The 14,259-nt window shown below is 38.6% G+C and overlaps 1 protein-coding gene across 2 annotated transcripts; it reads left to right on the top strand.

Moving 5' to 3' along the window:
- Positions 1–4,100: 4,100 nt before the first annotated feature.
- On the top strand, positions 4,101–13,870 carry timm17a (translocase of inner mitochondrial membrane 17 homolog A (yeast)). Of its 2 annotated transcripts, none has more exons than XM_010893088.3 (6): positions 4,101–4,181; positions 5,621–5,720; positions 5,860–5,923; positions 6,028–6,156; positions 11,705–11,815; positions 13,402–13,870. In XM_010893088.3, exons 1-6 carry the CDS (start codon positions 4,156–4,158, stop codon positions 13,473–13,475), a joined length of 504 nt encoding a protein of 167 aa, XP_010891390.1. In that variant the 5' UTR covers positions 4,101–4,155; the 3' UTR covers positions 13,476–13,870. The 2 variants fall into 2 exon arrangements, with proteins under 2 accessions (XP_010891390.1, XP_010891391.1); XM_010893089.4 differs by lacking the exon at positions 4,101–4,181 and adding an exon at positions 4,707–5,506.
- Positions 13,871–14,259: the final 389 nt, after the last annotated feature.

Here is a 14,259-nt window from a genome sequence, read left to right as displayed (position 1 = left end):
GTTCAAATAACTCTTGGCAGTCAGGTGTTGCAATTTGTGGGTTGGGGTCAGTAAGGGCTTCTTTCAGGCAATCATTCCAAAAAACTTGTTGACAGGAAGGTGGCGTGTTTTTGGTTTTAAGACTAAATAACTCTAAGATTCCACTAGACTGTTCTGAAACTGTGATCTTTGGAACTTCTTTGTCTCCCTCACCATGTTTTTCACAGTGTGTTTTTTCAGAGTTTAGGGGCAACATGATCATGAATCCTCTTCTTGGCAAATTTTCAACTGTTCCAGGCTTCTAAAACATTGTGATTATTGCTCAGACTGTGCTTAGAGGTATTTTCAAATGTTTATGCATGTTTTTAAATCTTTTACCTGATCTGTGTAGGTCAACAACCATCTCTCTTCTTTCAGCTGACAGCTCTTTGGCTTTACCAAATGATGGATGACAAAGGGATTTGATGTGTGTGCAACCAAATATGTATACCACAGGGAAAGAGGAACTGGTGAAAGACATCAGTATACACAGGTAAAAAAAATTATGGAACACGTAATCATCACAGTATAACACCAAGTCAATTAAACTTCAGGTATATAAATCTGTCCATTTAGGAAGCATAAGCGATTGTGAATCAATGTCACCTATTTTGGTGCAAATGAAAGTGACAACAGGTGCACTGGAGAGGCAACAACAAGACAACCCCCAAAAAGGGAATGGTTTTGCAGGTGGTGGCCACAGACAATTGCTCTCTCTTGATCCTTCCTGACTGATTCTTCTCTACTTTTGCTAGTGTCATTGGCCCTCATTTATCATTCTTGCGTAGAAATGGGCGTATATGTTGACGTAAGATTTTGCTTACACTCCTCTCACCGCCTGATTTATGAAGCTGTGTGTACCTTTAAAATCCAGGTGCCTGCCCTTGATAAATGCCGCGGCTGAAAACGATCGTCATTAGAATAACACGCCCCTATATATTCAAGTCTCCGCTTCCCCCACGCCCTCATTTTACGCCATGGACACACGGAAGACGGCAAAAAAGAGAAACTTCTCTGACATGGAGATTGAGACGATCACCAGGGAGGTAGAAAGAAATACAATTGTTTTATTTGGCAGTTTTAAAAGCGGAATAAAAGATGATGATGTGATGTGGAGTACCATTCATTCACATTAATAATTGTGTGACAATTTGTAATATCTGTCTTATTATTTTATGATATTTATTATTAATGACGTTTATTGTTATTTAGAAGATGAATGTCGTTATTATTATTATGTCTATTATTATTGTTATTATTTAAAAGAAGAAGAATGTCATTTTTATTATTTTGTCAGTCTGAATTATATTTTGGTCATTAAAAGCCTTGTATTACTGAACCCAGTCCGTGCGCAACTGCCGGGCCTAACCCTGAAACGTCATGTAAAGCGCACAGGCTCGCATCTGAAGGAATACATATAAATCAAATGCTTTGGTAAAGTCACACAAATTAAACATTGAAGTCCATGTTGCACAAAAATAAACACTGAAGTTTGTAATTATTATGTTTTTTGTTTTTTTTTACAGTGGGTCATAATATATCATATCTTTTAGTTTGTCAGTGCGTTAGGATTTTTTTTTTCGCGCATTTCCGCACTAACTCAAAACGTGCGTACACCACCTCCTGAGCTGGCGTAGGATTTGAGAGTGCCGTATGCCAACGTCCATATTGATAAATCTCAAAGTCACCGTGGTTTTGGGTGTACGCTGGAAATTTGGTTTACGCACTTTTGATAAATGAGGGCCATTGTCACTACTGGTAGCTTGAGGCACTTCCTGCAGCCCATTCAAGTTGCACAGGTAGTTCAGCTCCTCCAGGAGGACACAGAGTTGGGGAGTAACGGATTACAAGTAACAGTAACTGTAATCCATTATGTTACCAACAAAAATATTGTAATCAGATTACGGATACTTTTGAAAACAATTATGATTACTTTTGGATTACTTAAACTGAATAGGTGAGCAAATAATTTGTGCGCATGTTTGATTATTTAATGTTTTAAAAACATTGTTATTTGAACCAAAATAAGAATTGCGCGACACATCTTTCTCTGAACAATGATAGGCCTATCTGGTGTATATATTTTTCAAGTTTCAAGGTTTATTTGTTTCAAGGTTTATTTGTATTTGTAAATGCACTGAACAATACAGCCAGGAGTTGTACTGAACACCTTAGACAGGAATTGTTTAATAGATTAGGGAACTATTTGTTAGATAGCTGTAACATGGCACTGCCTTTAAGGTAAAACATTACATGGAATTCACCTTGACATTTGAGGAGAAAAGGTGTGTTGTGAAGCACTCTGCCAAAGGATGATTATTTGCATTTGACGCAGCCACATCAACTCAGTCCATGCAGGTAGGCCATTTGATTCTGCTTGCTTTGCATCTCTGAAAATTGTGTTCACAGGTTATCATTGGCTGCTGACGTAATTTAATTTAAGCTAAAAGTGCAGGTTCATAATCACAGTTTATTTATTTCATTTTCGTTTTGAAAATCCATCACTGGTGGCCCTAATAATCACAGGTTACTTCGCGCTGGTAAATCTTATTTCTATGCGGGTGTTCACGATTGCAAACGTGCATCTGCGTGTGTGGGGTTTCTGCAACATTTTGACAATGTTGTTGATTGTGGAGCAAAACCTTAGACTACTGTAGATTTAGTTTATGCACGGAAATATACAGATATCTTAATTTTTATATACAACAATGTCAATACCCTTTTTGAGTAATTGCCATTTTTTTTAAAAAGGTTTTGAAGCAATTAAAAACATGAATAAAACACAAATAACAGAATAGGCTAACGCATTATTCGATTTTGGGTTATGTTAAGAAGTCAGATTCTGGAAGATCGAGTGTTCCATCCATCCATCATCTTCCGCTTATCTGGGGCCGGGTCGCGGGGGCAGCAGTCTAAGCAGAGATGCCCAGACTTCCCTCTCCCCAGACACTTCCAACAGCTCTTCCGGGGGGACACTGAGGCGTTCCCAGGCCAGCCGGGAGACATAGTCTCTCCAGCGTGTCCTAGGTCTTCCCCGGGGTCTCCTCCCGATCATATTGAAGTAGAAAGCAATGGTTTAGAAACCCTTTCCAAAGGCACAGTACACACCCCATAAGGTAAAATGCTAATTCCGTTTTTGGCTAGCTATGTAAACTCTAAACTTTGATTGATCCCGCTAAAGGTGTTGAATTGGTTATAGGCTATTCCTATTAATTTTTTTCCAGTGCCTCTTAATATGAAAATAATCTAAAAGCAATTCAAAGTAATCAGATTACGTTACTGAGTTTGAGTAATCAAAAAGTTACGTTACTAAATACAAATGTGGACAGGTAACTAACGGATTACATTTAAAAAGTAACCTGCCCAACCCTGGGCACATCCATATGTGCCATCGCAAGAAGATTTGTTGTGTCTCCCAGTACAGTCTCAAGAGGATGGAGGAGATGGGCCGTTACTCGAGGAGAGCTGGACAGGGCAGTAAAAGGGCATCATTCCAGCAGCAGGACCGGTATCTGCTCCTTTGTGCGAGGAGGAACAGGAGGAGCACTTCCAGAGCCGTACAAATTGACCTACAGCGGGCTACTGGTGTGCATGTTTCTGACCAAACTGTCAGAACCAGACTCCATGAGGGCCTGACTTCCTCTAGTGGGACCTGTGCTCACAGCCCAGCACCGTGCAGCTTGATTGGCATTCACCAGAGAACACCAGAATTGGCAGGTCCGCCATTTTTGCCCTGTTCTCTTCACAGATGAGAGCAGGTTCACACTGAGTACATGGGGCAGACCTGAAAGAGTCTGGAGACTCTTTCGTGGTGAAACTTTATACTGCCTGCACCATCATCCAGCATTATCCCCTATCCCCTATCTTTTTCTATTTATGTGATTAAATTAAATAGCGTTGTTCTGCAGTTTCAACTTCTATTTGTCACTGTTAAGTCTCAGTATTTTCATAAAATAATCGAAATACAAAAATAACCCAATTAACGCTAATGTTAGGAAATGTATTAAAATCTAAAAGGCCAACGTTTTTCCTTTATTTAACTGAGATAAGGTTAAAAAATAACAATATTATTTTTGTGATGACGCCGTCGTCCAGTTGTCGTCGACTTTACGTCAGAGGGTACAGTGAAAGAACAAAATGGAGGAATATGCACGGGAGCCGTGGTGAGTGCAATCAAATAACCAGTCAGCTAAATCGCAAAATAATTTTGCCGGTTTCATTCAAACAAGTGATCTGTTAAAAAATATACAATGAGTACATAGTTAGTGAAACTTACATAGTTCTAAACCGACCGACTCCGAATATGTTAAACTAAGCTAATGATGCTAGCTGCTAAGGCATAGATCATGAGTTAAGGTATACAAGCTAGCCGGCTCGTTACGTGACTAGCTAGCTAGCTACTGTAGTAAAAACGCGTTAGCACGCCGACATGTCCTTCGTTGTAAGCCTGCTCCATTGACCTTGTTGAGCGTTTCCCTGTGTTGTGTAAGATGTGGGTGTTTTGAGTAGACGTTCAATTATTTGTATTTTATTTAGCTGTTATGAACATAATCACGTTATTATTTGATTAAAACAATGTGATTCCCGCATTAGGTTTGGAATGTTCACGGTTCACATGGGTACTTAGCTACTGCTGTCAGTAGTACTGACTAGCTTAGCTATCCCTAAAACCTCCGTTGGGTTCCTCAATGTAGATTTTAATAGGTGATAATTACTCATAACCAAGTAATTATCGACTATATTAAGTAATTACCTAGTCAACTGACACAGCGGGCAATGATAAATAGCTAGCAGTGACGATGTTGGTGACTACTCGCTAATAATGTGATGATACTGTGGTTTGTTGCCTTGCTACTCGCAATACTAGTTAGTAACGCATTAGTTACTTTGCTACATTTGAAGCTGGTACCTTAACTACATGCAACATATTTGACATTTGACATCACCCTAAGTGGACCTCAAAGGTCACTACGTTGGCGTTAATATGTTGCCATGCCTGTAATGATGTAATGCCGTGAACTTGAGAAAGGGTTAGTGGCCTGTCTTGGAGCAACGAACACCTTAGGTCAGCAAATCATTGTTCTTGTATTTCACAAGAGTATTACAGTGGATTTCAGAAAACATTACAATACTGGTGTGACCTTTTACAGGATAAACATAGGTACAGCTAGCTTTGACTGCAAACGTAGATAGATATCAGCTAATTTTGAGTGTTACATTTTTACAGAAATGTGAGTTTTATTGAAACTCATTAGGGCTCTGAAAGAAGTGTTTCTCAGGAGGAAAAAGGAAAATATTTTAACACATTCAACCCCTCCCAGATGGTAGAGTCATTAGAGATAGTAGACTTTCCTTTGTTGACAAACTTGTTTTTGCAAAGCCCAAGTGAGTTTTGATGTGTAACTAGTCTAAACTAGGTACAGTCCCATTTTCAACTGAATCTGCATCCGGGCAATGTGACTGCCCTACACACTGCTTTAAAAGCCAAGTATGTATATAGAATGCATTTAAACACACCCATGACCCTGTACCAAACTTTTGGAGACTTGGCAATGTGGTTATTTGCAAATCTGTGTTAGTTGAGCAAGCTGTGTTTTTGCAGTCCGTGGAGAATCGTGGACGACTGTGGGGGGGCCTTCACCATGGGGGCCATTGGAGGAGGGATCTTCCAGGCAGTGAAGGGCTTTAGAAATTCACCTTCAGTAAGTTCAACCATGCCAATAAATTTATTAACCAAAGTTCACAATTAAGCATGACACTGTCAGGTGAATTTGATCAAGCCTGTGGGCTGTGAAGGAACAGTGAAATTGAGTTCTGAGGTGTAATTCTTCCCATCCTTAGGGGATGAACCACCGCCTGAAAGGAAGCATGACAGCCATCAAGACCAGAGCTCCTCAGCTGGGTGGTAAGAGCCCCTCACTTTGAAACTCTGGCTTATTTGCTGTATTTGCCTCATATTTTGTGCAATATATCCTTCCTTTGTCTCTAAGCATCTGTTTTTCATTTTAGGTAGCTTTGCTGTTTGGGGAGGCCTCTTCTCCATGATTGACTGTGGGTTGGTCAAGGTACGGGGAAAAGAGGATCCCTGGAACTCCATTACAAGCGGAGCCATGACTGGAGCCATCCTGGCAGCGAGAAGTGAGCAAGCATTTATGAATTCCAGTTTGCAGATGAAACCTTGCTGTAGGCCATGTGCCTTTACAGTATTCTCCTGTACCACTTTCCCACACATCATGCTTTCACAGCAGAATTGCTTTTATTCACATAGTTATGTATTCTCACATACTTACCATGCAATAGGGGCTTGAGTATGGTGTACTGCAGATCCCCATGTCGTTTTTGTAATTAAATTTGTAGATAAAAATATATCTATCAGTTTCATGAAAATAAGTCCAAGATAGTTTACCTCTCTGAGCCTCCTTTGGCCCATTAATTGCTCAGGCTGATAATGTGGGTGTTTGGAAACCATTTTGAATACTGTCATGTGAGAGTAATTTTTAAATTTTTGTAATATAAAACATATTTGGAGAAATGAATATGTAATGTTCACTATTCACAACACAACACAATTAATCAAATAAAACACAAAAGATAATACTTCGGAATAAGGCTGTCAAAAGAACAGCGTGTCGATTCCAACGCGGTATGAAATTTCAAACAAACAATTTCACTTGACATAAATGGTCTAGCTAGCCTAATGTATAGATTTAGCTTTGATGTGAGAATTATTGCGGTGAAATTCTATAGGCATTGTTTTTAGCATGTACATTGTGTAATAAGAAAGTAGGGATGCAACGATACCGCTTTTTTTCAGACCGAGTACGAATACTTATATTTTGGTACTTATCAATACTGAGTACCAATAGCAAGTACTTAAAGCTGCACTAGGTAGGATTTTTTCTGTGAAAAAACAAACGTTTTGTCCCCTATAAACATGTTGTGGACCGGGTTGTGGTGTTTTTACGATTCTCTCGTCTTTTCACTTGATGAAAAATATGTTATCGTTACATATATTGATAGTTATTGTATCAATGTCATTAACAAATGAAAGATAAACGTACGTTATTGTACAATGAAATGAAATGCCTTTGGCAGTGTAAAGTTTGTTTTCAGTCTCGCTAGCAATTGCTCAATTCTTATGACTTTTCCAAGTCGTAAGATACTAGTAGGCCTATTTCAGGCTAATGAGCTATTAAAACGGTCAGTGGCAGAAGCCATACAGTCCATAGATGCTTTTTGTGGTGGTTGTAAATGCCATAATAAATGTTAGTCAGTGTATGTGGAATACAACCTTTTCTCAATGACAAATTTGTTTTCTGCTTTATCTTTACACACCCAGAACAACTCGTCACCACTGCCTCAGCATCATACTGTAGCCAGCCTCTTATCTCCAAACCTCCAGTTCTCACAAAACTTTTTTTCTATGTTGCAACAAACATGTTTTTTATGTATTTCAATAACATCATCCCTTTACATCAGTCTCTCTTCCCTGTCAACTTAACGTTATTTGACAATACTTATTTAACATCATACCTTACTTACCTAAGTACTCCCCCTCAATTAATAATTCTTTAAAACTGTTAATGAATTGCCTCCCAGATTCATAAAACAATCCCTCTCCGAACCTAATGAGCAAAAGCAAATTAACAATAATAACATAAAAAATCTGATTTGTTTTGTAAGAAAAAGGTTCTCTACATTAACTAAATTAAGCTCTAACCATTTCTCAATGTGCTCCACCTTATATTATTTACCTTGTGTTATTTAAATAGTAACTTAAGCTATATTTTAACCCACGTCGTTTTCCCTTAGAAAATATGAACAATACACACAAACCATTGCAAGCTTTCATTTTGAAGGCAAAATATGAAAATCAGAAGGATTTTTGTTGCTGCTGAATGTTGGTACATAACGTTTTACCGGCGACTTCTATTTTGAAGGCAAGATATGAAAGCCAGAGGTCTTATAGATGAGAGCAGCCCATTTTTGGGGGTAAGCTGCCCATTAAATTTGACGGGCGGTGAATACAAAATCTGACGTCTTTGACAATTCATTCATATAAAATAAAAACACATTGCTTTTTAGCTTTTACGAGCATAAACCCTATGGCCAGTCAGGCAAACAATTATTTTATGTTGTTGCCAATCATTGATCGGCAACGTTATATAGAGAACTCAGTAAATAGGTGTTGTGTCCATTCAGTCTGCCTCCATCAAAGTGGGCAAACGACCCAACCCAGTGGCCAGAGGTGTCATCCTCATAGGCTATTATACAACTACCTTATTGAATCTCCAGATAATGTATTTGAGATCTGTCACTTTATTTTGCTGTTTTGGTAGTCTGTCCAATGTGACATTACTGTAAACAAATTAAATCGCTAACATGTTTGCAAGCTAACTAGCTAGCACCCTGCAACTATAAGGTAGGCTACAAATAAATGTGAATTGCTACAATAGTTTGCAATTAGATATGTTGCTTAATTTTTTATTTTTTTATTCAATTCCCTGTAATGTTCTTATCATGGCATTAATGTAACATTTAGACACACTAGGAATTTGGATTATGATGATAATCATGACACAAAATCACTTCAGGGAAGTGAATTTTCAGAATGTTCTGTCTTTTCAGTGCAGCATCAATGTTCATTTCTTGGACTTTTACCATTGACTGTTGACTTCAGCATCATTAAGCTGTGATGAAGTGTTTGCCACAGACGTAAACATGTTGACAGGTTGGATCCCATTGTTGACCATTTTCACCCTCTTTGTGGATGGCCTGAAGCCACAGATCTCTTCTTTTGCCGTTCTTCGCTTTTTTAAAGAAAAGCGTAAACTTGCGTTTTTTCTCTTATTCGACACGAAAAACAGAATGCAGCAGCTTTTAGGTGTGGTACCAGTAATATTTCCAATTTTCCGCTGTTGTCTTCCACACTTTTACAGCGGTAGCTGTCCCCCAGAAGGGGGCATGGTCATTCGGACGAGAGGAAAGTGACGTACATCTCTCATCTATTGCTGCTACTGAATCTCTAATGTTGCCTGCATGACGCTAATCCATTGTAGCCATCAAGTTGTGACCGTTAGCTAGCTAGCTTTTTGTCAATGTGACAACCACTTTCTGACAGTTCAACACAAACATGCTCATGCACAGACACAGCTAATTACTTTTCTCTGTCCCCACTAGCTAGTTTGATACTCTGAACGTGCAGGATGTTGTTGTTTTGCTCTGATGCTTATGTGGAAATAAACAGTGCGATTAATTAAATATTTTTATGCTCTGCTTTTTCATTTTTTTTCTGCCCACAGGCAGGCTTTGGACATTTTTATTTCACTTCTCTAGTGTTGGAGTAAGCTGTTGTTGTGGTTCTGCACTGCTAGCATTAGCATACTCCTTGAATTCGCCTCTGTGTTGTGTTTAACGATGTTAGATCAAATTCCTTGTATTAAATTAGTGTCCAGAGACGACACAATCACCATCGAGTTTCACTTTATGTTTCCATGACGTGTTATCGGTGCGTGGTATCGGCTTACTTCTATGAGTACTAGTACATGAGCTCCCTATCGGCCCGATACCCAGTACTGGTATCGGTGCATCCCTCTAAGGAAGTTAATCGTTTTTCAAACATTGGTCCATATAGGAATGCATGGCGATAGGTGGCATATCCCTCATAAAAAAAGACCAGTTGATTGCATTGACGGTTTCATAGTAGAGTTATGTGGGATTTAGTGAATCTGAATTCATTTGCAGCCCAAGATGGTCAAGACTGACCCAGGATAATATTGGTGTGCTGTTATTCCTTTCAAAAATCATATAATTGCAGAAATTGGCCTGGAGTACTGTTAGTGCACTTTAAATGTTAAGTTATAATTACATTGCTATTTTGTTATTATAGCAATGTAATTGCGCCCCCCCCCAGTGGCAAAACATTTCATATTTGCCAGGTTTTTGGTAAAATTCTTAACTTAAATTTACTATTTTCTAGGGTTGCACGATGTTGGAAATAACTGACATTGCAATGTTTTGTTTTTCTTCTCTCTCTCTCTCTCTCTCTCTATCTCTCTATCTCTCTATCTATCTAATCTATCTAATCTATCTATATATATATCAATATATATATATATATATAGCAATATGAAAAAAGTGTTTTCAGAAAGCGCTTTGGCTATCAACCTGACCACGTCTGTATCCTTCATTCTTCCCCAGCCCCATTCTCTACAATTAAAATGTAGGAAACTTATGAACATTTTTATATTTCAGAACAGGTTGCTAGGTAATAATATGTAATAGTATAGCAACAGTAGTAAAATAGAATGTGCAATTGGGCTTAACTCACCAACTGCAAGATGCAGGCCAAAGCAATGCAATCTGGTCCACTTGTTCAGGGCGGCAGCCTTCACCATGTTTGCGGCATTATCTGTTGTAATATAGACTAGACTACTCTCATCTATGTCCCAATTAGCTAAAGCTTCTCTCATCCCTGTTGCGATGTTCTCACTTGGATGATCCTCTTGGGGGAAATTATTTTTTGCAAACAGTGACTTTTCAGGTGGAAGTCCTCATTAATAAAGTGTACGGACAGACTTATGTAGGGCTCCGTTGTCCGGCTGGACCACAAGTCTGTTGTTGCTGTATAATATTCCACTTGTTACAGCTCTGTTTGAACTTGTCTTGCGTTTCTCGTACAAGTCTGGGATGGCAACCTGAGAAAAAAAGTTGCGTGATGGCGTTACATACCGCTTGTCAAGCGACCGGATAATGTTTTTAAAACCCACTTTGGTAACCGTGTTAATTGGTACCATGTTTTTGGTGACGTGAAATGTTATTGAATCTGTGGTTTCTCTCTGCTGTTTGGAACCTTTCTTGTACAGTGTTTTTGCTTTGGACGGCATTGAGATGCTTTGCACTCGTCATACGAAGATTTGTGGTGCCGCCTTAAATGATTGAACAAATTGGTCGTGTTGCCTCGTGTTGTGGCAACAATTACAAGGCCCTCTTGACAAAGTACCTGTTTTTGATCAACATCATCCTGTCTGTGGCCGAAATATAATTGATGATGCATTTCTTTTTGCAACCAAATTCTCCATTTCTGCCTTTTTTGCCTGTTCCTCAACCACGTGCAGCGCAGAACTCGTGTTTAAAATAATAATAATTAACTGTGTATCCAATAACCCATACATCTGAGTAAATTACGTTATATCAGATATAATGCTAGTTTTCCATTTGGAAAAATATATATTGTAGACTATGTTTACCTTACTAAATCGCACGTTCATGCGATGTGACTATTGCGGATGCGTACATCGCAATGTTGACGCTGAAACGATATATCGTGCAGCCCTAACGTCTTCACATGTAATTGAAATGGATTGGACTCCAACCATAATATTTACATGAATAGCCCCTTGTTAGCTAGTAGGTTATTTTAGGGCCCCCTATGAACAATCATTGGTCTGTTTGTTTGGGTAGTACCTAGCGAACTAAACATTCCAAACTAATAAGCTGAAATATTGTCATTTTTTTGTCAGAAAAAGGGCATTCATGTAATTCTATAATTTTCATGTTGTTTTGTCATTAATTCCACAAGCTAATTATCCTAATAGGTTGGATACAGAATTGTCACAGTTTTGATTGAACTGATCCTTTTAAGCTGCTGTGTAGCTTGTACTGATTCTGATGTGGTTTTCCTTAGATGGACCAGTGGCCATGGTTGGCTCTGCCGCAATGGGAGGTATACTACTGGCATTGATAGAGGGTGCTGGAATTCTTCTCACTAGATTTGCTTCATCACAATTCCCAACTGGTGAGTATCCTATTCTAAATTATGCTATACTGGATTTACAGAGCTCTAAAATTAAACTGGGCATTGTCATAGAAATAGATCCTAAAAATTCTGACGTTTATTGCAACCTCAGCATTCTTACCTTTGGCTGTGAAAAAACAGCCACTCGTCTCAGCCAAGCATCTCTCTGTGTTCTTCGTTTCCATGTCTTGCCACGAATACAGAGTTTAGTGTTGATTGGGTATTTACTTGTTCTGTATATCTAGTACAATCTTTTCTTTATTTTACCGGCCATATCAGACAAAATTCGGATATTGGAGAAATCAGATCCAATTATCGGCTAGGCTGATCCCTAGTTTCTTCTGTCTGCCCTGCACGCTTGGTAGTCAAGGTGTTTTCATTCATATGAAGATGCAATATCCGCATTCACGACCCCTGCAGATCGTGCTGGCTGCTTTCCTGCACAGAAGGCCAAGCCGACACTAAGTTTCTAAAAACATGAGACGGCCTGTGAATACAGCAAAGAGCTGTTGTTTTTATGAGTGAGTTATTCAGTAATGTCGCCCCTTATAAACACCATAAAATGTACTTGACTAGACTCACGCGCAGCCACTGCTGCTTTGAGTAACAAAATGTATTGATAAGCTTGTTAATATCAAGGTCTTGTGTGCTCCTTAATAACACAGTCTATAACCTGTGTCATTATGTACCTCACCAGTCATTTTCATTTGTTTCGGAAAACGCTCTTTAAAAAAAAGATCTATAATTCTATGCTACTGTGTTTGGTGAACAAGGCATAAAGTCATGACTAATGAATTTGGTGAATTATATTACATTGCTCTTAATGGCCTAACATTATATAAAAATGTATACATAAAGTTAGCATTGATCTCTGGTGAAGAAATGGAAGTCATCCACAGTTGTCTTTTATGATTGCCTAATGTATATTATTGGCCTAATTTGGTGTTTTCCTATGATGCACTGCAGGCATAACATATTTCATAATCGGAAGCTTCAAAAGGCATGCTGGTACCAGCTTTTATTGATATTCTTCTGGAGCACTTAGTTATGTCAGGCTACTTTAAGTAGTACTAGGCAATACCACTGGTGAATTGAAAAGCAAACAAGCTGTTCATTGTACAGAAAGAGCTTGAGGTATAATCATGTTCTAAGTTTGAACACAATTATACCTCAAGCTCTTTCTGTAAAATTAACTTCAAACACAACATTTAGGGGCTGTAATGTTACTGTTTGCTACAATTTACTAAAGGTTGGGGGAAATTGCATCGGAAGGTCATTTGGATCATGTAGTCATGAGTAAAAATGTTTAGTGTCAGCTCTGCCTTACCCAGATAATGGAACCATATGATCAGATTCTGCAGTTCAATGTGCCTCACTACATTCCTTCATTTTGCTTTTATCATATTTTCATAATCTGGCCTTTTCATGAAGCATTTCTAAAATAAATGTAAATAATTGTTGAATGGAATCTAAACAGTCCTTAATCACCAATTGCTTCACACTAACTCAAGTGAGCGCTGGTAATTGGCTTGTGCCCGGTAGTGTTTTATGTATTGTTATTAATCTCACCCCTCTTGTCCACACAGGTCCCCAGTTTGCTGAGGAACCAGCCCCCATGCCTGCCCCCTCCTATGGAGGAGACTACAGACAGTACCAGTGAGAGGTTCCTCTCACCTTCTAGGCCTTTTTTGAATTCCTTGCTGAAGTTACACTGAGGAAATGGAGGAAAAGTCTACTCAATAGGCAATTACAATTGCATCTAACAATATGGACTGGGTTAGACGACTTAACGTCAAATCCAAATCTTTCCCAGGGCGAATATACAGTTTTGCTTTTTACCATTCTCAGCGTTGTCAGTTGTGCGTAGTTCACCCTAAATTGGTTAAAATATCTGAGCTGAAGACAGGAAAAATGTATCTTGTGGGTTTATACAATCATACTTGAATATAGTCCCTGCAAGTGTGGCGAACTGATGCTGAGTCGAGCGGCTATGTCAGTGTACATTGTATGATTTTTTTCATGTGTATATAAAGGCTTTCCTGCATGTATTTGATATGTATTGGCTGATTTGCCTTATTGCTCACCGTATCCTGTGCTTGTGCTTGCCATTTTTGTAAATGAACTAGACAGACATGGTATTCACAGATCTTACTAGAGGAAAACATTATGCTGTCCCTGAAATCTTAGGTTTTATAGTGACTTATTTATTTTTTAGTGAATAATTAAATGCTTTATAGTTTTACATCAAGAGATGAGAAGGTGACTACTGGCAAAGGATGCGTCTGAGACAAGGATGACCGTGCTGACCTCTGGGCAGACAAGAGCTTAATGGTCCTCATTCAAGGGGTTGATATAACTTATCTGTATGACAGATGGAATTAAACAAGAATAAAAAAAAATCAAATATTGTCATTTTGTAGCTGCTATTTAACCTTAACATTGTG

This window comes from Esox lucius, chromosome 17 (assembly GCF_011004845.1).
Source record: "Esox lucius isolate fEsoLuc1 chromosome 17, fEsoLuc1.pri, whole genome shotgun sequence".
In the NCBI taxonomy this organism is placed as follows: Eukaryota; Metazoa; Chordata; class Actinopteri; order Esociformes; family Esocidae; genus Esox; species Esox lucius.
The sequence above is the reverse complement of the archived record's forward strand: the minus strand, read 5'-3'. Positions and strand labels throughout refer to the sequence as shown.

Bases quoted from the DNA above. Each gene is read 5' to 3' on its own strand.
- timm17a (XM_010893088.3), top strand. From the start codon at position 4,156: ATGGAGGAATATGCACGGGAGCCGTG. The intron at 5,721-5,859 runs GTAAGTTCAACC...TCCCATCCTTAG, and splicing joins GCTTTAGAAATTCACCTTCA to GGGATGAACCACCGCCTGAA. The intron at 6,157-11,704 runs GTGAGCAAGCAT...GGTTTTCCTTAG, and splicing joins AGCCATCCTGGCAGCGAGAA to ATGGACCAGTGGCCATGGTT.